Source organism: Anser anser (genome assembly GCF_964211835.1).
Source record: "Anser anser genome assembly, chromosome: 14".
In the NCBI taxonomy this organism is placed as follows: Eukaryota; Metazoa; Chordata; class Aves; order Anseriformes; family Anatidae; genus Anser; species Anser anser.
The window spans coordinates 2,121,707-2,142,669 of record NC_139735.1 but is presented as its reverse complement, the minus strand read 5'-3'; the positions used below and the strand labels follow the sequence as shown (position 1 = coordinate 2,142,669).

The window sequence follows — 20,963 nt, the reverse complement described above, 5'->3', positions numbered from 1 at the left end:
GAGCATATAGCTCCTTATCCACAGGGCATCAGATCAACCTCTCTGCCAAGAAATTATATTGTATCACAGCGTAAATTCGGTGTTGAGATTACCCACCACACAAACAGGGCTCAATAGACTTATGACAATACGATGTCATTGTTTCACCGTGGAAATCCATCAGTATCAGCCCCAAACGTGCACCACAAAATAAAGGATCAGGTCCACTGATACTTAATACAAAGCAGTTCCAGACTGCAGATATAATACAAAGTTAAGCCAAGAGCATAAAGAACTGCCATCATGGGAGACTTGCATTCTCTACTTCCTGATTGGAAAAAAAAAAAAAAGGAGTAAGTAGGGAAGTAGAGAGCAACCTGGGAACATGATGGGGACAGGAGGCAAGAAATTGTAAGAAGCTACAGATGACTCATGTAAGCATCCCAAAATTGGGTATTCCTACCTCAAGCAGAGGTCACATCTTTAAATGCCAATAGCACTAAAAAAAATCTAGAAGTCTTGGCACAGCAAGAGCCAAAAATAGATCCATTAATGGAATTTGGTCTGCTGTCCTTGAGTCACGCTTTTAAAAAATCTAAATGAACTAAAAAAGCATCTTTATGGAGTTTTCAAAGAACAATGCCCAGAACAAGATCTAGTTGCTTGTACAAAAAATTTAATATTAAAGTGTTCAAGTAAGGGATTTACAAACTTTCTGCAAACAGTATACTAAGTTTCAGATAATGTATATGCCAAAAAATGTGGCCATTAATTACTTATTAGTACTTCCGTTTCACCTCCCTTTGCTTCTTCCGTTGACTCCTGCTGAAACCCAGAAGCCTCATCTGCGTTTACAGTGGATCCAATTTTTGGTACTTGTAATAATATCTGGGAACAAGAATGATAAGTTAGATGCTATTTTCAAGTGTAAAAGAAAGCTTATTACTCTGACAAGCTGTTGAAATGTTTAAGAAAATTTATTTATAACTTGTTTGGAGTAACCTAAATCTTCTAAGTCAGTTGTCAGTGAGAAGAGAAAAACAGTTTTGAGTGTACGCCCATTCCTAATGAAAAAAGAGTATCACACAAAAGACTCCTCAAGGAGAGATGGAAAGAACCAGCATACAAAAATCCCCCCACCCTTAATCAGTGGAAGTTAATTCCGACTCCCAGACTCTTCTAGAGAAGCAGTAACAAAAGAAAAAGTTTTGTTCTGATAGCAACACTTCCTAAGACCCACTGGCCTACCAAGTATGACCTATGTTCAGTATTGCCACAATTCTCTCAGGCACATGACCTTACATCCTTGTCACACTGAGTTCCTTGATCTGTACGGAAGCATCACATGATTGCCATTAGTTAACACACACACTGAAAGCACTTCCCTGCATTCTAGATGCTGCATACACTCAAGCTGTGTTAAAGCAGGAGAATATCTGGAGCTAGGAACCTGCAATTCCATCGAAAACTTGTGCATATTCATCATTTCTGAACACTATTATGCTTATACAGCATCACTACACTGGATTAAAACAGCATATATGACACATGAATACAGCTTGCAGACACTGTCTGTAAAGAACCGTTTTAAATTTAGGAAGACATATGCCATCCAGCGGCACACTGAGAAACTTCACGAGAGATCAGAAAGGGAGAGAATTTTAACTCTGTGGTAGCAATGAGACAATTCTGTACACAGTTCTCATTCTTGTTTTAAAAAAAATCTAGGAAGTGAAGAAAGGAGCTTCCCCCTACGCTGAGGGTCTCAGAGAAAGAACAGAAACCTTTAGAAAGAAATAGACAATCCTTAAAGAAAAACATACCCTATTATAGGAACTACTTTCAGAGAAAAAATGTGGATGCTAAAGAGCTCAGTTTAGCTGAGAAAGCCATAAAACCTGCCAGTGGCTGAACGCTGAAGTCAGACATCTTCACCTTAGAAATAAGATAAAGGATAAGAACTTACTAAACAAGTTGGTTTCTTTTCTAGGGAGTCTCCATATGAAGCTCAAAGCAATGAAGCTCAGAGTTGTGTTTAGGAGCACCTTGAAGAGGCGCAGATATTCCCAGTGTTACCTACTAGCACCTCCTGTCTCTAATGATCTAGCCTATGAAATGGAAACACTGCTAACAGATCTGAATGAACTGAAGCTAAGTCAAAAAAGCAGAAAGTAAACTGGAGATGTGCAACACCATGTCTTGTTCTGGAAGTTTCATCACAGCTTTGAAGACAGATCAGACAAAAGCAGCTTTTCTTAAATACCCTCGAGGGACAGTCTTTCTATACAAATCTCTCTTTCCAAAAGCTTATACGTTAGTTTAAATTAGCCATATTGAAGTGCAAAGCTCTAGTTTTCTTCAGAAGAATTCACCTTCAACTTGTCCTGTACCTTAATCAGTAACTTAATGCGTAGTGCCCCCTTAGCGGCCAAGAGCCCAGTTTTGCTGAGCCCTGTAAAGGCAAATATTTTATAGCATGTGTCACCTGCTACAAGAAAACGCTTAGCAGAAGTTTTGGAATATCTTGTCTAACAACATGGAGAGTGAAGCTAACATTACAGGCAGGACAGAGGGGTTGTTCAAATAGAATTTGTTCAGCAGAAAATTGTCAACCAGCTGATATCTTAACAATGCCAACTAAAGGTTCCTCCCATGATAATGAAACAGAAAACACGACAGTTTTATAAAGAAGTTGAGATGCCAACTAAGTATTTAGCAAAACAGGTTCTGTATCATCTTATTGACTGGGCAGCGGGAAAAGCAGCTTTAGGTACTTAAAAGATAAACAGATGATCAAGACAGATACAAAGTTATTGGCTTGTTAAGACAAAAGATCTTATTTTAGTGTTACTTTCCAGTCTATACTTTGACACTTCTACAGGCCAGCTGGGGAAAGAGTCAACCGACTGTAGTGAGATGCAGGCAGATGGACAGTTTGTGAGCTCTTCCCACTGTTACACTGGCAGGCGTAGCCTTTGTACTTCTAAGACTGTCTGCACTGATATATCAAACACCCTTCAAGCAGAAAGCGTTAGTGTAGTTTGTCTGTAAGTACCACTATGCGAAAACAGTGTTAAGTCAGGATTTGAAGTTTTCATGGCGTTTTAACCTTTAACCCTGTGATTCTTCCAAATATTCAGATTTTTAAAAAAGCCTTTAAACACAAATAGATTGTTATCATTCACACAGTGAATCAATTCTATATTCCATTACCTTCAGGCACTCCTTCAGGAAGGAGGAACTTTTTTGTGTTAACTGGAATTCGGTGATGCCTGGAAGACCTACCACCTGGTGAAGTTCTGACAATGGAGCAGATTTCTTTTCCGGAACACAAAGGCTGAAAAAATAACGACATTTCAGTCACACAACCATTTAATAGTACTGTACAGACTACCACGTAAAGACTGGATTTATGGAGTGCCATAACATTAGAACTCTTTTCTTCTGGACTCTGAAGATCATTTTCTTTTTCTGAGCTCAGAGATGCACAAATAATTTCTTCTGAATTTACATATGGACAGGGGTATTCAGGAATAACTTTTCCCCTGATGAGGCTGGTGACAAGCTAAGCTATAGCCCCACCAAAATACAAAACATGCAGCAATAGCTGCCCAATTAAAGAACAGACAACAATTCCAATTAGATAACATTTGTTGGCTCATGTGAAAGATGTTCTATTGCTTCAAAAATGTGATTTAGGATTTCAGCCTCCTAGTTTTTGTTTTCAGCCTGTAACAAGACCCTGATCTTCTCTATCTGTTAATCTAGTGCCCATAAACTGAAGCTCATTTGCAACAGTATATTAAGTTCTACAACTTAAATCCTTCCAAATCACCTGGTGCAAAATAAATTTATCTTTCTCTTTAAAGTTTCCCTTTTTCTACAAAAATCACAGTTTGCTGACTTGGTAGGAGCTATGGCATGAAATAACAGAGACATTACTTCTACTCCCATATTGACAGAAGTGGTAGCACTACTTTTACTGACAAAGAATCCAAACTGGCATTTAAATAGCAAGTTTGTTTGGAAAGAAGAGGTAATGGAAGTAAGGCTAAGTGCTGTTTTTCCATTAGAAGATGTTATAAAAATGCAAAAAAAAAAGATACCTAAGATTTTTTCTTTTCTTTTAAACTGTTCAGCTGATTGTATTTAACAGTTTGTTGTGTAGTTTGTATCGTACCATCAGCATAGCAAGAATTGGATTGTGCCAAAGACCATTTTGTCTTTAATCATTAAAAAAAGGTATAGCAGGATACACACTCACATCTAGCTTTGCACGCTGAGCATAATCAGTGTTTTCTAGGGCTTTTTTTTCCTCCATGATCAGCACAGTAGAATTCATTTGCTAAACAAAAACAGAGAAGAATTAAATACAAAATTCTTGTCTACTCATTATTATTCCTACAGTATTCCCTTAGTAGACTATACTGCTTTATAGCAGCTACATTAAAAATTACTAACAGTTCTTAGCATTTAAGTACTGAATTCCAGCTATTTGCTTTTTGTCTCATGCACTCCAGAATTAAGACAGAGAACCCGTTTATTGCAGCCCAGAAAAAATACTTTTGAGGTCCCCTTAAAACTAGGGGATAAAACACTTCCTAACACTTTTCCTATTTAATTGCTACTTTTGCCATGATTCAGAATTCTCACTTCAATTTTATGCCTTTATTCATCAGCAGAGCACAATGGAAATACTTACCACCACAGCATCTGTCTGTCTGGATGGCAGTGCTTCTGCTGTCACCCCCACTGATTTGGCTGAAACATTTGCTGGGACAGATTCAAGCTGACTGAGTGATGATGCATCATCTTCTAACGGATTAGAAAGCTCTTCATTTCTCTTGCACTTCACCCCTTTGGGTTCGGCAGTCTGAATGTCAGGCTAAAGGATGAAACGGTTATATTTCATGTTCTAAAGCAAATCTCTAAAGCCTGGTAAGCACTAACAAAAAGAATCTTAGTGTCATACTCGAGCTCTGCACATCTGGGTTGGTAGCAGTGACACAATCAGTCTGAAAAACAGTGAGCCCAGGGGGCGCTACTGGAGCTATCCAGAGGTACAGGCAAACCACAAGCTGTCTTCACTCTGCCATTGTCTGCAAGCACTCCTTGCACGGGAACTACGCTTGAATGCACATCAACAATTTTAGGTGGGGACTTCCACCTGTACAAGGAAGGGGCAAGTCGTTTGTGTTACAACCTAGTGATTTACTGAACATCTTTCACCTTTCTTTCCGGTCCTATTGGTGAAGAACAGCGCACACCAGCTTTTCGGTCTGGAGTTCTCTCTCTTGCAGTTGTAATTTTACAGACTTTTTTTCCTGTGATAAATTTCCAACAAACAAATTAATTTTGAAACAAAGACCACAGCTACTCTTCAACCCATGTCTTACAGGATGGTTTTTAAATAGGGATTGTTCCAAAGCCACCCATACAAATACTTACTTCAATATAATTCGTTTCTGCCTTTCTCCCTCCCCCCAACAGGGCAGCTTTACTCCTTCACTCTCCCTTTCCTTGAGGAAATAAGGTTGCTTATTAATTGTATGCTCACGTGGTTATTTACTGCCACACACACATACTATGGGAGCAGAGGAATTGCATAATCACTGCAGTCTTTGCCAGTGGCAACTTCTGCTGCTATTATAGTCCAAATTAAGCAGAGGAAAATTATGTGGTGCCTGGGCCAGAGCCAGAACTGCATCAGTCACCTTTCTGAACTGTAGTTACAGGAGGGACTCCTCACCCTGTTTGTGAAGGCTGATAGGAGCTAAGTTGAAGTAAGTAGTATGACTAAGAGTTTTGTTGCTGGATAAGTTAAATAAGAAAATGAATTTTCACTGAGCATCACAGGCGATTAAATATAAAAATGCAGTTTCATTTTTTTGTCACCCCCTAACAAGTTAGTTAGAACGACGTCTTATCTGCTTGAGATTTTCAACTCACACTTTCCCTTCTAGCTACTGTTGAGCTTACCCTGTGATACTTTACCTGCCAGAGTAGTTGAAACACTTAATTCTGAAGAACCATCACTGCATTTTGATGGTCTCTTTCTAGGGGAAGAGAAAAAAAGTGAGCTGTTCTGAATAAATGTTAATGTTCATAAAACAACATACAAGGAAATCGTAGAAAAATATAGAATGAGTGAACGGGGTCTTTAAAATTATGAAACACCCTTCACAGTTATTTGATAGGTTATGATCTATCATCAAGTAACAGCTTATTCTGAAGATACTTGCTATTTAAAAGCTACAGAAGACAGTCACTGAAGAAAAGTAGTCAGTGTTGTAATATGCTAGGACAGAACGTATTTAAGGAGGATGCAGGGGAAAATTTAGGATCACAATAAAATTCAGATTGAGTTGTGTAGAGATCTGCAACACGGCAAGACTATATCAAGATCATTTACACAACATATGAATTGAAATGTCTGTGTGTAAGACTGGAAACAGCAGCACAAGCATTATAAGAAAGGACATCATTCCTAGAAACAAATATGAGGAACGCGAGTCTATGCCAGAACCACAAGGCCTGCACTGTGGCAAAGCCAGCATACAGAAGACTCTGTGAAGACCATGCATTGTGATAAAACCACAGCACAGTTGATTTGCCAAAAGCAAACCTGGCATCCTAACAACAGGAGGACAGCAACAGGGTTGCAGCACATCACATATACTGTTCCTGTTAGGGAAAAATATATCCCCAATAAAACAAAAAATAGCAGGCAGCAACCTTTCCTAAGATTTCTGAAGGCTGAACTCAGCAAGATCCTGAAGCAAAGGTGGGCCCCCATGTTAGCTAATGACTGCTACAGAAAATAAAAGATCTACCAAAAACTAATTTTGTCCTGGGCAAGCACCGAAAATAAGGAGCTGACAACAGGTGCTCCTCACAGTCTGTACTGCACACGTAACCCTGACCAGACCACCTGGGCATACACATCTTGTGTTTGCAACTGAATGAAATCTGACAAAGGGAGTATAAGTGGGTGAAAGCAACTTATTTAGGGATTTTGCAGATAAACATCCACTTCCATAAAATCCCGCACTGGGTTTTCTTTCACCAGTTTCCCTACAGCTGTAGCATTGAAAGAGGAAGTCCATAAAGCAAACTCATACTTGCTTGTCTTAATGCATCAATTTGAAAGTTGGGGACACAGGCAGTTGAAACTCACCAGAAGTGTTTGCAGGATCACAGGCTTATTCATACTGCCCAAAATATCATTGAAAAGAGGAAAAACCTAAGCATTCAGGTGCATCAAAGAGTCTGCTTTGCAGATTACCTTGTGTATTGGTCTTGAAAATCTTCCAATACAGGTTCTGAAAAACACAAAATCTAAACTTTAAAAGAAAAAGCTAAGCAAGCCAGACAGTGTGTATGCTAATACTTTATAAGTTATAAAGCAAAATATTAAAAGCAAACGTAGAATTCCAACAAGAAGCTATTCCCCATTCCTCAGACATGTCTTAAATAAAATGATCAATACACATTTTATACAGGTTCCTTGTATTACAGCGAAATGTTTCTGTATATATTATTCAGTATTGTAGAAAATAATTACCTAATATTGCTGAAAGATTTGAGATCTGTGGTATCTTATCTATGGCCACCGCTTTGCTGGAGTCCAGGAGCGTGGAGTTCTTGTATTTAACGAAGTCCTCAAAGTACGGATTACTTCTCTCTGGACACAGAAGATATAAGTGCAAGCTTCCCATACTAGAACTGAGTGAGTTACTAACATTTTGACCAAACCGACAGAACTCTCATTTGCAATACAATAACCTTAAAGCAAAGTGAAAGCATTGTCTTGGTTCAAACAGATGCAGAAAAGTTTGGGAGAAATTTGTCTCAAAGGTTGGCTGAAGGCAGATTAGCTGGTCATTCCCTACAAACAGCTTGTATTAACAGCAAACACTTTAAGCTTACAGTACAATTCAAATTATATCAGGTCCTGATTCGCTCTGGATTGGAAGACCAGATACACATTTTTCATATTAAGCACAAGTTGGCTCATGGCAAAGATCTGACCCGGTGCATCACACCAACAGAGACCGCTAGTCTTTCTATTGTAGTTAGTTCCCTGAATTTTTATGGCATCAAACAGTTCAAAAAAAACCAGAAGTCTCACCTAAACCTGCCTCATCTCTGAATGTTTCAGGGGATGGACAACTGTTCAGGCTTTCACTTACACCTGTGTTATAATCTTCAGTTGAATCTGTATCTAAACACTCCAGGAGAAATGTTGAAACGCCTGTGGGAAGAGTCATTCCTGTATCTGGAGAGAGAGGCAAAAAAAAAGAAGGATTCCAAGTCTTGTACAAACCATCATGATTTCCTTAGCTAAATTCCACTCCCGTGATAAGTTAAATATTATCAATTCAATATTTTTATACTGATTCACAATACAGTTAAAAACAAAGGACATCCTGACGCCTGTTTTATACTACCATAAGCTACCAGAAGACACCTTCCTTATCCAAGGCTCACCAGAAATACCTGAAGAATTTAGCCTCTGATAAGGTAATAAACCTCAGCCAGATTTATTTCCTGAAGAACCATTTAGAAACAAGCTTTTAAAAACGAATGTTTGAGTAAATTGAAGAACTCATGTCAACAAGTAGTTCTGTCAACAATAAAACCAAGATCATGTGGTTTCAACAGGCTGGACTCAAGACTGTCTCGGGTGTTGTAGCCTTCCCCTCCCTCCTCCCTTTTTTCCTAATGAATAAGCTAGACAGTTCTCTCAGAAGATTTTAAAATAAACACAGGCACAGGAAGTTTGAGATCAGTAGCTTGTTTAATTGCTAGAAGTATGCCGGCCATGCAAAAGACCTTAAGTACAAGGTACACTCACCTGCTTGGAGTATTTCCTGTGCTGTTTGGGCTGCCTACAGCCAAGTCATGTGAACCAAGCACATGCTGAAATAAGAGGCAGAAGTCTAGCCAAAGATCACGACACCTTTACTGTCTCATAACATACAAGAACCGCACACCAGTACTTTTACAGAAATATTAAAATTCAATAATGATTTTTTACATTTAGTTTTATACAGATGCAATGTATTCTGTAAAATTACCTAGTATCACCATACTCACCCGAAGTAACATCAGCATTTTTCAGACTGTCTCTACTTTCAAAGTTGATTATCAGAGATTCCTAAAATTAAATGACCAATACAAACAACCTAAGAAAACTGGATATAGACAAATAAATGCAGTTACACGTATTCCTGCATTAACAGACAATAAGAAACATACCGTCTGGTACTTTATCACCTAAACTCGCTATTCAGAGCATGATTTGTAGCACTGTTTTCACGTGCCATCAACAAATCTGCAAGCTGACTTACAGTTCTAAAATCCATAACCAACATCCATTAATTTGATCCTACAGTCTTTGCTGGGTGAGAACTCCAGTGACATACTGACATCAGCTGAAGTTATACATAAGAGCAGTGGAGTAATGACTTTCCTTGTCTTGATTTTTAGTTAGGCACAACTCATGCTGCACGTTTTCAGAATCCCAGACTGTTCCTATAAACACAGACAACTTTACATGGTTTACACAACATATTCTATGAAACTAAGCGTCTGCAGGACATGTAAATTGGTGGACTCTAAGTGAGAGCCTTTTTTTTTTTTTTTTTTAAGAAAAAATCACTATCACTTCAGGCCCTTGTAGAAGATTTCAGTTCAAACACATGTGATGACCTATTTTTTATGCAACTGCAGCGTTAACTGTCCTGGAACAGTTCCGCTCAGTCATCTCAAAATTCTTTGTTCCAGTTGTACAAATGTGGGGAATAGCGCAGCAGTGACTTGCCAAAGACAATTTGCACTGGTGTTTTGCCATGCTACCAATAGCACCAACAGCTTCTGTGCTGGCCAAAACCACAGGAAAATACCACCAAACTAGAGGACCACGTTATGTCTGAAAAATACAACTCACAAGAAGCTCTGCTTGAGTAGAGAAAGAATTTACGTCACTTTTCAGTGTTAGGTAAATAGTAAAACAGCATTCTCACCTTCAGCGGTACAGTGCTGTCTTCTATATTCTCCTCATTTTTTTCCAAGCCTGGTATTTCTTGGACATTCGCTTGTATGCTGCATTTGGAAAAACAGAACAGAGCTCAGCTCAACACATGGAGCTAGAGGAAGCTGACAAAAACTACAAAATGTGTTTACGAGCTGTCAACAAATAGCCTGAGAAATATCAGTGTGCCAGGAATTCAGTCTGTGCATCTCCAAGAGGCAAGACAATATAAATTATTAGCTAGCGTTAATTACGGTGCATTTAAATGTATTCTAACAGACCTTTGGTTGGATGAATGGCTCACTTCGGTGACTTCAAAATTTTCTTTAATTTTTGGTAAGGTTTTCACACTGGATTTTCCCCTCAGGCCTAGGGAACAAGAAGTATTTAGTTTGGCAATTTTAGTTTTAATGTTAGAATTCAACTGAATATTTCTAACTACAACACCTTTAAGCATCTTAATCTCTCTTGTCCATGCTCACAACAATTTTTGACCCTATTTTTTCACAAATACAGCAAAGTCTAGATTTGGTTTATTATTTCTACCCAAGCATTTTTTTTTCATCAGTATATCAACAAGACCAAGAACAGCTGCAGGTGTTTTAGAAATCTGTTAATTAAAAGGAAAACAGACACCTTGGACGTGACCTTTGCTATACCAAGCCTAAAAGAACTTTGAGTCTAACCTGGCTTTAAATGGAGTTCACTAGTAACATCATAATCAATCACTTCTACATAAAAATTGGTCCTCACTGTATATAATCCAACGGTGATGACACGCTTACTTAAGAAACAGCAAATTACTTCAGAAACAGGCCAGGCTGGATGGGGCTTTGAGCAACCTGCTCTAGTGGGAGGTATCCCTGACAGCAGCCGGGGGTTTGAATTAGATGATCTTTACGGTCCCTTCCAACCCAAGCCATTCTGTAATTCTCCGATAAATATCAGAGACACATTTTAATATCTTCAAGGTAGTTTTAGAGGTTTCAGAGCTTTACGTTTTATTTTCAGTAGCCTAGAGATTGAAATGGCCTAACCTTTCTAGAGTCGCTCTTTTAGGACATCAAGTTAAAAAAGCATCTCCATGCTAAGCAACAGGTCTGACGTGCTGCCTTGCCCTAGCATCGTACAGGGCCCTTTAGCTAAAACTCCTCAGGCTTCGGGGCTGGCCAACGTACAATCAGGACTCACCCCTTTCCCTCTTTCTTCCCCATACACACAAGTATAAGCGAAGAGACCTCAGCGGCTGCCTGCTGTACGTGGCCAGCTGCGCGAGAGAACCAAACGCCTCCACGAGCACGAGCCAGCAGAGCATGGCCAAGACCAGAAGCGATGCTCACTGCACCCTTTAAACTCTTTAAACTCCTACCCATAGACAACTGAGACCTCCCACATTTACGTTACGTTACCTTCCCCATTTACGTTAGCAAGTCCCAAGACTACCATCAGTTTTCAAACCCCGTTCTGACCACATTTTTTTTCCTTAAAGCCTCCAATTCTTAACAGGAGATTGACAAACTTGTATACTATTCTGAGGCCGTTCCTTTCGAGGAACGGCTTTAAGCAAATTTTTAAAGCCTTCCAGAGGCGGGCAGGGGTTTTGTCACGCTGTTTCCAGAGGAAGTGGTTTGCTGGCCAGAAAAAAAAAAAAAGAAAAAAGAAGTACCTTACGAAATAGAAAACTCCTTTTTATTACTCACTAATGGCTAGGACAGAGCAGAGGGCCCTGACTCCTGACCTGCTCTTCCCAGGCCGCGAGCCACAGGCAGCTCGGGCCACAACCAGCGAGAACCCAACCCAAGCGCCCCCGGCCGCGGGGACCTTCCATCGCCTTCCCCCCGGCGGCCGGCCCAGCCCGCACAGCTCCCCTACCCGCCTCCAAAACTGCCTCAAAAACCTCAATTTTGGGTCAAACACCGCCCCCGGCTCCCCTCCCCAGCGCCCCCCGACATGGCGGCGGGGAAGGAGCGGCGCTTACGGCCGGGCTGCGGCCCGCGGGGCGCCGCGCTCCCGAACAGCCGCCGCCGGCAGGGCTGCAGCGGGCTGGGGCAGCCCGGGGCAGCCGCCCCGCCGGGCAGCGGGGACGAGCAGCGCTTCTTCCGCGGCGCCTTGCCGCCCCGCCACCGCTCCATTCCCCTCCGGGGCGGCGAGGGGCCGCCCTCTCCCGAGGCACCCGGCCACCTCCAACCGCCCCCGGGCGCCGTTGGGCCGGGACAGCCGGGGCGCGTCTCGCATGCGCGGAGCCCGGAGCCCCCCCGGTCCGGCCCGGCCCCTCCGGTCCTCCGTGAGGGCAGCCCCGGGGCCCGCTGCCCGGCGATGCTCGGCCGGGGCCGGGTGGGCGCCGGGCTCGGCTCCGCCCGGGCTGAGGCGGCTGCGGGGGAAGGGGGAGGGTTGGATTTTCCTGGGCGTTACATCGATAAACATCGGGCCTGAGGGGATTTGTGCCGGGCGGGTGATAAATCAACGTCTCGGGCGGTTGCGAGGATGGAAGGGAGAAATGGAAGCCGAGGGCAACCGCCCCCGGCTGGGCGCGCCCGTAGGATCAGCCCTGGGGCCCTCAGGCTTGGGACACCTGGGAGGTGTTGGCAGGCCGCAGCTGCGGTGGCTGCCTTCCGCAAGGCGAGCGCCAGGCCCTGGTTTCTGGCGAAAAATGAATCACCAGAAAGTACCATTCCCCATGAAACTTCCAGCCCCATCCCACTCTTCCGTCTGGTGGCTTTGGCTTGTGTGCTGCTGCTGCTGCTCAGCTCCCCTGACCGTGACTAAGAAATCTGCAGGTACATTGAGGCCTGAGACACGCCTTGCAGCCAGAAGCGTGTACGTTATATTCCCTTTGGTGATCAGACCAGATGCTTCAGCTTGTGTTTATAGAGAAGAGGAATCTCGTTGCTTCTTTAACAAGGCAAAATAAGATAATTCCTTGGCGTTACTGGATGACCAGCAAAGGGATAGATGCAACTGCACGCAAAAACTGGAATAGAGACTGAGTGCTTTCAAAGTTTATTGTTTTAGACACATAGTCTGAAAAAATACTATGCATTCCCAATTGTCAATTCATATTAAACAAGCATATACATTTTGTTATATTATTATTGATTTAAAATAAAAAAATGAAACCATTACAGAAAGACTGCTGCATCTTCAGAGGACTTTGCAACTATTTTTTTTTTTTTGCAGAAGATTGCTAAAATCAATCTCAGATTCCAATATTCCTTTGGTCATTTATTTTTTTTACAACACGTTTCGTATAGGCACGCATTCTGAATTCATACAGAGGACAGAGTGCTGGAGTAACAACAGATTTTAAAAAAGAGATTTTATTGTAGGTCAGTCAATGAGAAAATCTTAGGAGCAGTTCTGAGAAATGTGACAGTTTAATTCTTTACAAAAGTTTCCATAGATGACTTTTTGATATACATGCTAATATACCAAAACGGAAAAATTTACAGTTGATTATTTTTTTACACAAATGTATATGTTATATTTCGATCCCTTCACTTTCAGTTGAAAATAGAATAGGCAACACTTAGGAAAATGCCTCATTTGTTTGCTGCTTGTACTTTGCTAAAATATATAATAAAAGCTGAAGTGAAGTGAAGGGCTTAAAGGGGCTCTAGATGCCTCAGAAAACATTTTATTTTGGAACAATTCCACAGATCTAAAGTTGTATTCCTCCCAGTTATTACAGGTATCCAGATCTCTCCTCCAAAAAGAATAGGTTCAGCTTCTTCATTTAACAGGAGAAAGTACAGAGTAGAAACCATTAAATGTGCAAAGTACTGAAGAATGTTAATTCCATGAAGAAACAAAAATCTAATTCTGGTGTCAACTTTTTTTTTTCTTTTTCCACAGACAAAACCAAAATGAGATATAGAAACAAAGAGTATGCAGATAGAATTGCCTCTAAATAAAATGCTTTGCCAAATTTTATGTAAGGCATCAAGAGGTCTTTAAGTAATCCATTACCATGCAAAAATAGTATATTATTTCCCAGTTTACATTCATCTTGTAGCAATTTATTTACATATAGATCACCAGTTTGTGCTTTTAACACATGGAAAATAATTATAATAATAATAAAATTAGTTGACTTGTTTCATTCCAGAAGATTGTGTAAGTCAGATTATTTTGTTATAAGCAAAAAAATCATATCCATGGCAAAAAATGACATTGGACTTTACTGATGCGGATACTTACTAATAGTGATGACAGATTGCAAAAAAGTACTTTATCAATAAACAACTCACCATTTCTCTCTTACCTGATCTATATCAACTATTTGAACCTGTAAATGTGCCTTTCAGGACAGAAGAATTCTGTGCATTTTTGCCAACATGGCATTAAGACTGTCTCATGGTTTCTGTGCACACTTTTGTGTGTCTTTGACCATTTTTGTGGCAGAATGGTATTTTGTCTGTGCAACATATTGAGCAAAGAACATACAAAATATATAACTAAGCAATATTCTCTTCCTGGAAAAAGTACGTTACTCTGATTTTCATATACAAGCACTGGAGGCAGTCTTCCAGTGATTTCACAGGCATAGCACCAGGCCCAGGAAGAACCTCCCATTTTTAATAAGAGAATACAGAAAGTCGCAATCTGCAGCACATACTACAAAGCCTTCTGGGGAGCGGGGCTGTAAAATTACTTTGTCACACTTGACTGCTCAAGGCAAAGGTGTTCTTGCACGAATCCCACCTGCAGTACCAGAGCAGAGCCGTGCTGATTTCAGTGGGCTCATTCTGTTTTCTCATTTACTTGGTTGCAGAATGAATGCCGCAACGACAGTAGTTAAAAATGGTCATCTTTAATCCATAAAGAATAATGCTGTTTACAGAGAAGCGTAACATGCATTGCTGTTTATGCAATGGCTCTTGAGTCTCAACTCCTTAAATAAGAAGTGGATTAGAAATTAATTTTGTAATTGGTTATCTTGAGAAAAAAAAATAAACTGGTTGCTGGACAACCCCGGGGGTTTCCTTGGTGGTCACAAGAAGTCCATTAGTTTAAGAGAGCTCAAAGAAAAACAAACATTCCTGGAATTTGAAGAGAAGCATGTTTATGCCTAGCACATGCTTTGCGCATGCGCTCATGGCAAGTTTTAATCCCTTGCAACATTTGTTATGGTTATGGTGAGAGAGTCATCGGCAGAGGAAAATCTGATTACACAAGAAAGTAACAGAGACAGCTCTTAGTTTATTCAAAGAGCTTTCCACAAGCTCTGAAAATATTCACACTTCAGAAGTGAATTTCTCTCATATTTCTCTCAAATTTTGCTTCATCCTATTGTGGTCCGTATTTTTTTCTTTTATTATTGAGTACCAAAGCAGCATTATACGCTTACAGATAACAGCCATCCAAGCCTTAAGTAAACTCGTATGCGGAGCTTCCCTGCTTATACAGAGTTCAGTGGTCCGGAAGAGTCTGGTAAACTGAAATCACCTTAGGAGAAAAGTAAATCAATTTAGGTGGTAGAAAAAGGTCAGTGGAAAACAGCTTTTCTATGCTTTCTTCGATGACTAGTTACCCTTATTTTAATTCAAAAGGTACGTTGCCTTAGAAGGGAGGAAATTGAACTGAGTTTAGTTCTTCGTTGCTCTGAAGCATGCGACTGCTGTCTTTTGGCTGATACAGACAGGAGATGGACCAGACTCCTCAGAGATGAAACTCCTGTGTGACCTGATCTAAAGGGCCAGATTTTGTACAGTAATTCATGGCACACACCCGAACTCCCTAGGGATGCTGTTGCTGTGTATATTGGAAAAAAATGAACGTACAATACCATCTGGTCACAGCAGTGATATTTCTTACTTGCCTTGGACTGATATGAATCATTACACTGGAATCAAATGAGGAATCGGGCACAAAAGGGACTCAGACAAACACTTCCACATTTGATAGTTCAAATTGCCTTGTTCTGTGTGTGAGTGATTATGCTAACAGATACAACTTCCTTCGTATCACTTTGTTCCGAAATTACTGCAATAAATCAGTCTTTGTGTAAAACTAACTCATTAACTCAATTTGGTTAATTTTTAAAGCATGCAATGGAATTTCAGAGGGAAAATGAGATAATTCAGATTAATAATTTAATCTTTTAACTTCAAAAGCCTACAATGGATTCCAGTCTAAGAGAAAAAATGTGCACTCTCACTGTCCTAGCAAGGAAGATCTAGCAGGCACAGCTCCATGCTAGCATGCTCTGGTGCAACAAACAGCAGCTATTAACATACACGGATATGTGTAGGACCCTGTCACAGGAGGAAGCCGTCAACAGTCCCAATATTCACAGTACCTGACGTTACGCTTTTCTGACTGCTTTGTACTGTGCTTTACACCAGAAGAGAGCTCCAGCATCCATTCCTGTTCCATGGGGACCTTCCAAAGGCTGCGGCTGGTGGTGAATCCAAGGCTTCATCCCAAAGTTGGCTGCCTTTTCCAGAGAGGCCACTGGCAGCGATGTCAACGGGAACTGAGGCATCAGAATGTGGGGATGTTTTCCTAGCAGCCCTTTCTGCAGGCACATCCAGGGCTCTACCACGCCGCATCACTTTGCAACCGAAATGGCTCTTGCAGCAGTGTTCCTCATCCCCAGCGTGCCGGAGGATGCCCTCCACGGCTACACCCCCAGCTGGCCGTTCTCCCGAACAAACCTGCTTTGCTCAGCCCCGCTCAGGATCGCAGCTCTTGCCTCGCGCTCCATTTCTGTAGTGCTGTTCTGAAAGGCAGCTGGCCCGACCAGACTATGCAGTATTAGCAGCATGTAAAGTAATAAATTAGGGACCGAGAGCACATGGGTTAATGTGAGCTCACTGCGCTGGCCTTGTGCAGGCTTTTTTGCTTTGTTCAGCTCCGCAGAGCCAGCGGCGCTCCAGCATCCTTTGAGTCGCTGGGATGCCCACGAGGGCTGAGCTGGAGGAGGCCCTGGGGAGAAGTCAGCATGCCGTTGGTGGGCTGGGTTCGGATGGAGAGGAACAGGGGGGCTTCTACCCTACCGCTTGCTTGAGTGTTCTTATAATCTCAAGGTAATATTAATCCCTTAGGTGTAATATACTAATAGGCCTGCTAAGTACAAATACCAGGAGATTTGTTCCTATTTCTATTCTGGTTGTTAGGTCATTAATGATTAAATCAAATCGATGTAATTTACATCCTGGAAAATATAAAAACTATCACTTAATATATAAACCAATATCCAGCTTGAAGTTCCAGATCAGGGAAAACAGGCTTTCACCATCAATCACTGACAGCTTGAGGTAGACCACATTATTGAATTATGCACAATTTTAGTCTCTAACGTGTTAGGTTATATACAATCAAATATCAACAGACATACCTGAAGTTTTCCCTAGTTTAATTTGAAATATTTGTAGTTATTAATATGATAAGTTTCCATAATTTACTTGGTCATGGATTGAAATTGCTGTATATTTTGTGGCAACTTAGCATAATTCTTGGTAGTGCCCTACTGTGTACATAGAGTAAAAATTGTATCACACCTGATGAAAAAAAGAAGGAAAAGGGAAAATATGGTTAGTGGTGAAATCCTAAAACAAAAGGCTCAAATGTAAGATTCAGATGCTTATCCGTTTCGGCTGTGTCATTCTGGCTCTGTACTTTTCAGTATTACTCTAATATTGCTACAAAGTCCATTATTCAGAAGATTCTTCCTGTGGTTTCAGATGGAGATGCTGGAATATAGCTCTTCTATTTGTTTTTTGAAGTAATCTCTCAGTTCTGGTCTCTTAGCCTTTAACGTTGGTGTCAACAAACCGTTTTGTACTGAGAACATATCAGAGTGAATGTAAATGGCTTTTACCTGGAACAAAAAAAGGGATATATTTGTAGCAGAGATCCCAGGCACCACACTCGGTGAACGTGGCTGCCTGCAGCAGCCTTGCAGGGGTCACCTCCACCCCTCCTGCATTCCCAGGACACTTCGACAGGCCCCCAGGATTTCCCTCAAGTGCCCAGGTGGGGACACCCAATCCTGCCACCACACCTGGCCTGTGCCTGCACTGGCCTGCCCCCTGGAAGGGACGCACTGAAAAATGGAGCACATAAACCTCTTTTCTGCATGAAACCAAAGCCAAAACTTGGGGAGGCAGAGCACCAGGGACAGCATTGCCACACGTGACATCGTGACTGCAGCTTCACTCAGCTGAAAAACTACGCAAGAAAGGAGAGGGAAGGAGAAGAAACGTCATGCTAAGGAACATCACCTTTCTGAAGAGCAAAGCAAACTGCAAAGAAAGCAAGCACCACTGATGTGGTCTTGCAAAATTACCGCGCAGCTTTGCAGGCACAAGGAGTGTGCATGAGGATTGTCTCCAAAGGAAACGAATTGATGGTGTCCTACCGGCTAATTAAAGCGATGTGAAGTCTCCCTTCCCAGGCAAACAATGCCACAGGGCTGCCCTCGGTGGCTGAGTTCAGCAGGGAGCCTGCAGTGCTGGTAGGAGCCAGCTCGTGGGAGCAAGCAGAAAGCTGCTGCGTGGCTGGTCACAAGCCACTGAGTTCAGACAAATTCCCCAGCCATCTGCTGCTTTGTTGATTTCCCAACTGGGCTGTCTTGCATTTTGATAGCTTGGGAGTTGCAGGAATATAGATTGAGGATCGGTTTTAAAATCCCTTTTAGGTTACGTGATTCATTTTTTCCCCTGTAAGCTTTGTTGACCAGTGCCTTCCCCAGGGACATCCTTCCCATAATCAGCGTTGATACAATTAGTGCTTCTTCCGTTTGCTGCAACCAATTTCAGAGAGCCTGCACCCTGGAGATGGCTGGCTACAGAAGCCAGAGCTGTCCTTTCACAGCCCAAGGTCCCAGCTCAGGACCCCGGTGCTGCGGACAGAGAGAAGAGAGTGGCTCTTCTACATGTAGGGGATCCCCTCGTACAAGATCACAGGCCATACTATCTGGCTCAAGGGTGGGTTTTAAAATTACCTATTGCAACAAAGATCTAATTTTGAAGCCCTTTAGTTTTGAAGTGCGCAACATTTCTTCTTAATTTTAGGAAAGATGGCCAGGCTTTCCTCACTACTTTATGAGCTGCAAAATGCTGATAGAGTAGATGGCTTGAGAATATTTCGTACTGTGAATGCCACAGCAGGAGCAAACCAGACTTATTACCACAGACAAATGTGCGCTGTAAACCATGTTTATATTGAATTTCCTTTTAGAATTCATTTCTTTTTAATATCATTTCATTTTCGTGTGTAACAGGGAAATGAAGAATAACAAGTTTATGTTTAACGTTGCTTCTGCTTCACTCAGATATGGTGAATTACTCATTGGAGTCACCACCCAGAAAAAGACTACACAAAAGCAAAAAGCCCCTTGCTACTTATATGTATTGATTAAGATATTCATTATTTTAACAGAAATATGTTATTTACATTTATTTTATTTTCTTTTTACTGTATTTTTAATGCTATATATTTCATTATTGATTTCACATCTCTCCTGAAGTGTTTGTGGCTCTTTTGCAGGAATATTTACACAAGCATCAGAAAACGATTAGTGCACAGGCTGAAAATAAACAAAACAGCAGCATTTCCTATGGCAATTATAAAAAAGGCAATTACAGCCCCATTTTCTTACAGTGGGAGAAGAATCAGAGTCCTCCAGGTATTCATCTTGAATCCCGCCTATCAGACTGGAGACATGACCCATGTACCTGGGTTGGATTTTTACCTCTGCACCCAAAACTTTCTCTAAATTTAATTCAAATGTCAAGCATGAGTAGAAGTCAGAACCGTGGCACATATATTTTTCAAGGGAACAAATACAGCTTGTCAGCGTTAAACCTCTTTTTCAAAAGACCTTGTGTGCCAGCTACAGGAAGAATATGCAATAACACAACAAATGCTAACAAATCTCCTGTTCAACATACATAGACCAATCAATCGCCTGTCTGACCACAGTGAATAATGTATTAATTGTTTCATTTTACCTGCTCAAAGGAGTGAAGTCCACTCTCCTTACCTAACCGTACCATGTCTTCCATTATTGCTTGCTTCAGTTCCTGGGTTAAAACACACAAATTCCCCATGAAATATCAGAAACAACCTTACACGCAGTTAACGCCATTGTTCATCATTAAACATGTTTCTGAGAAAAGTTAAGTGCCTTACTGACAGCACATAATTAGCGAATACTCTAATAAAGCAAGGTACAAACAAAACTAAGTGCGGCGATGTTAACTCCTTCCTCAGTAGGAAATGTCTGGCTAGTACTTCCCCACAGAGAAGGGCTGAGGGGTGGACGTTAAATCTGCAATCCTACAGCCACTTGCCAGACTCGGAGGCAGAATTACTCCCCACAGACACGTGTGGGGTGACCCAGCAGCACCGGTGTTCGGTGCTGTGACCTGGCTCGGTGAGCCAGTATTGGAGCAAGGCTGGGATCCTTCGTTAACATCTACACAAGCACAGCTTCTCGGGCTGCTGTACTGCTCCCTGCCAGGCAGACACTGGGCTCCCCCCAGGCCCACAGCACTGCGTCCGGGTCAGCCCTGCCTAGAAGATGGCTCCCTCAGGGCTGGCTTCCCGTGACAGGACAGTTCTGGCTACTGCCACCACCAGTAGCAGAGACCACCTCTGACGAGGTTACACACAGCGGCACAAGGCCGGACTGCAGACAGATACAAAAACAAACCTTGTTTTTACAGAGTTCTGAGTATGTTCCATCAAACCCTCTTTTCTTTGCCCAGCCTGGCATAACTTCAGAGTCTGGCACCACAATTCCCACCAGAAAGGCCTGCAGGTGAAAGAGAGCAGCAGTTTCAGGCAAAGGCTGAGCCACATTTAAGGCACCATGCTGAAGTGAATACATAAACGGGTTAAATTTGCTGAGTGTGTATCACTTCTTGACCAATTACATCAGTAATTTGCTGTCATGTTGTAGTGAGGTGCATTTTGATGTCTGTGCCTTTTTCTCAGGTAG

At 41.7% G+C, this 20,963-nt stretch overlaps 2 protein-coding genes across 3 annotated transcripts in view; both read right to left on the bottom strand.

Moving 5' to 3' along the window:
• Window positions 1-636: 636 nt before the first annotated feature.
• On the bottom strand, window positions 637-12,420 carry MEIKIN (meiotic kinetochore factor). The gene is made up of 13 exons (XM_083799239.1): window positions 11,994-12,420; window positions 10,297-10,384; window positions 10,008-10,086; window positions 9,079-9,139; window positions 8,111-8,257; window positions 7,544-7,663; window positions 7,265-7,301; window positions 5,974-6,035; window positions 5,209-5,303; window positions 4,682-4,864; window positions 4,244-4,324; window positions 3,193-3,316; window positions 637-867 (listed from the first exon to the last, which is right to left on the bottom strand). The coding sequence occupies exons 1-13, from the start codon at window positions 12,145-12,147 to the stop codon at window positions 821-823; spliced, it is 1,278 nt and encodes a 425-aa protein (XP_083655365.1). The 5' UTR covers window positions 12,148-12,420; the 3' UTR covers window positions 637-820.
• Window positions 12,421-13,003: 583 nt separating this feature from the next.
• The window catches only part of ACSL6 (acyl-CoA synthetase long chain family member 6), a 50,904-nt gene continuing 42,944 nt past the window's right edge, over window positions 13,004-20,963 (bottom strand). For both annotated transcript variants that reach the window (XM_083799242.1, XM_083799243.1), the window contains exons 19-21: window positions 20,676-20,777; window positions 19,972-20,043; window positions 13,004-17,837 (exon numbers count right to left, since the gene is read on the bottom strand). In XM_083799242.1, coding sequence (XP_083655368.1) covers window positions 17,697-17,837; window positions 19,972-20,043; window positions 20,676-20,777 — 315 coding nt within the window. In that variant the 3' untranslated portion in view covers window positions 13,004-17,696. The remainder of the gene's footprint in view (window positions 17,838-19,971; window positions 20,044-20,675; window positions 20,778-20,963) is intronic.

Coding starts and splice junctions, on each gene's coding strand:
- MEIKIN (XM_083799239.1), bottom strand. CDS start 12,147: ATGGAGCGGTGGCGGGGCGGCAAGGCGCCGCGGAAGAAGCGCTGCTCG. Junction 7,664..8,110: donor CAGAGATGAGGCAGGTTTAG/GTGAGACTTCTG, acceptor TTCTGTGTCCAG/AGAGAAGTAATCCGTACTTT. Junction 3,317..4,243: donor CTCAGCGTGCAAAGCTAGAT/GTGAGTGTGTAT, acceptor TTATTTTTTCAG/CCTTTGTGTTCCGGAAAAGA.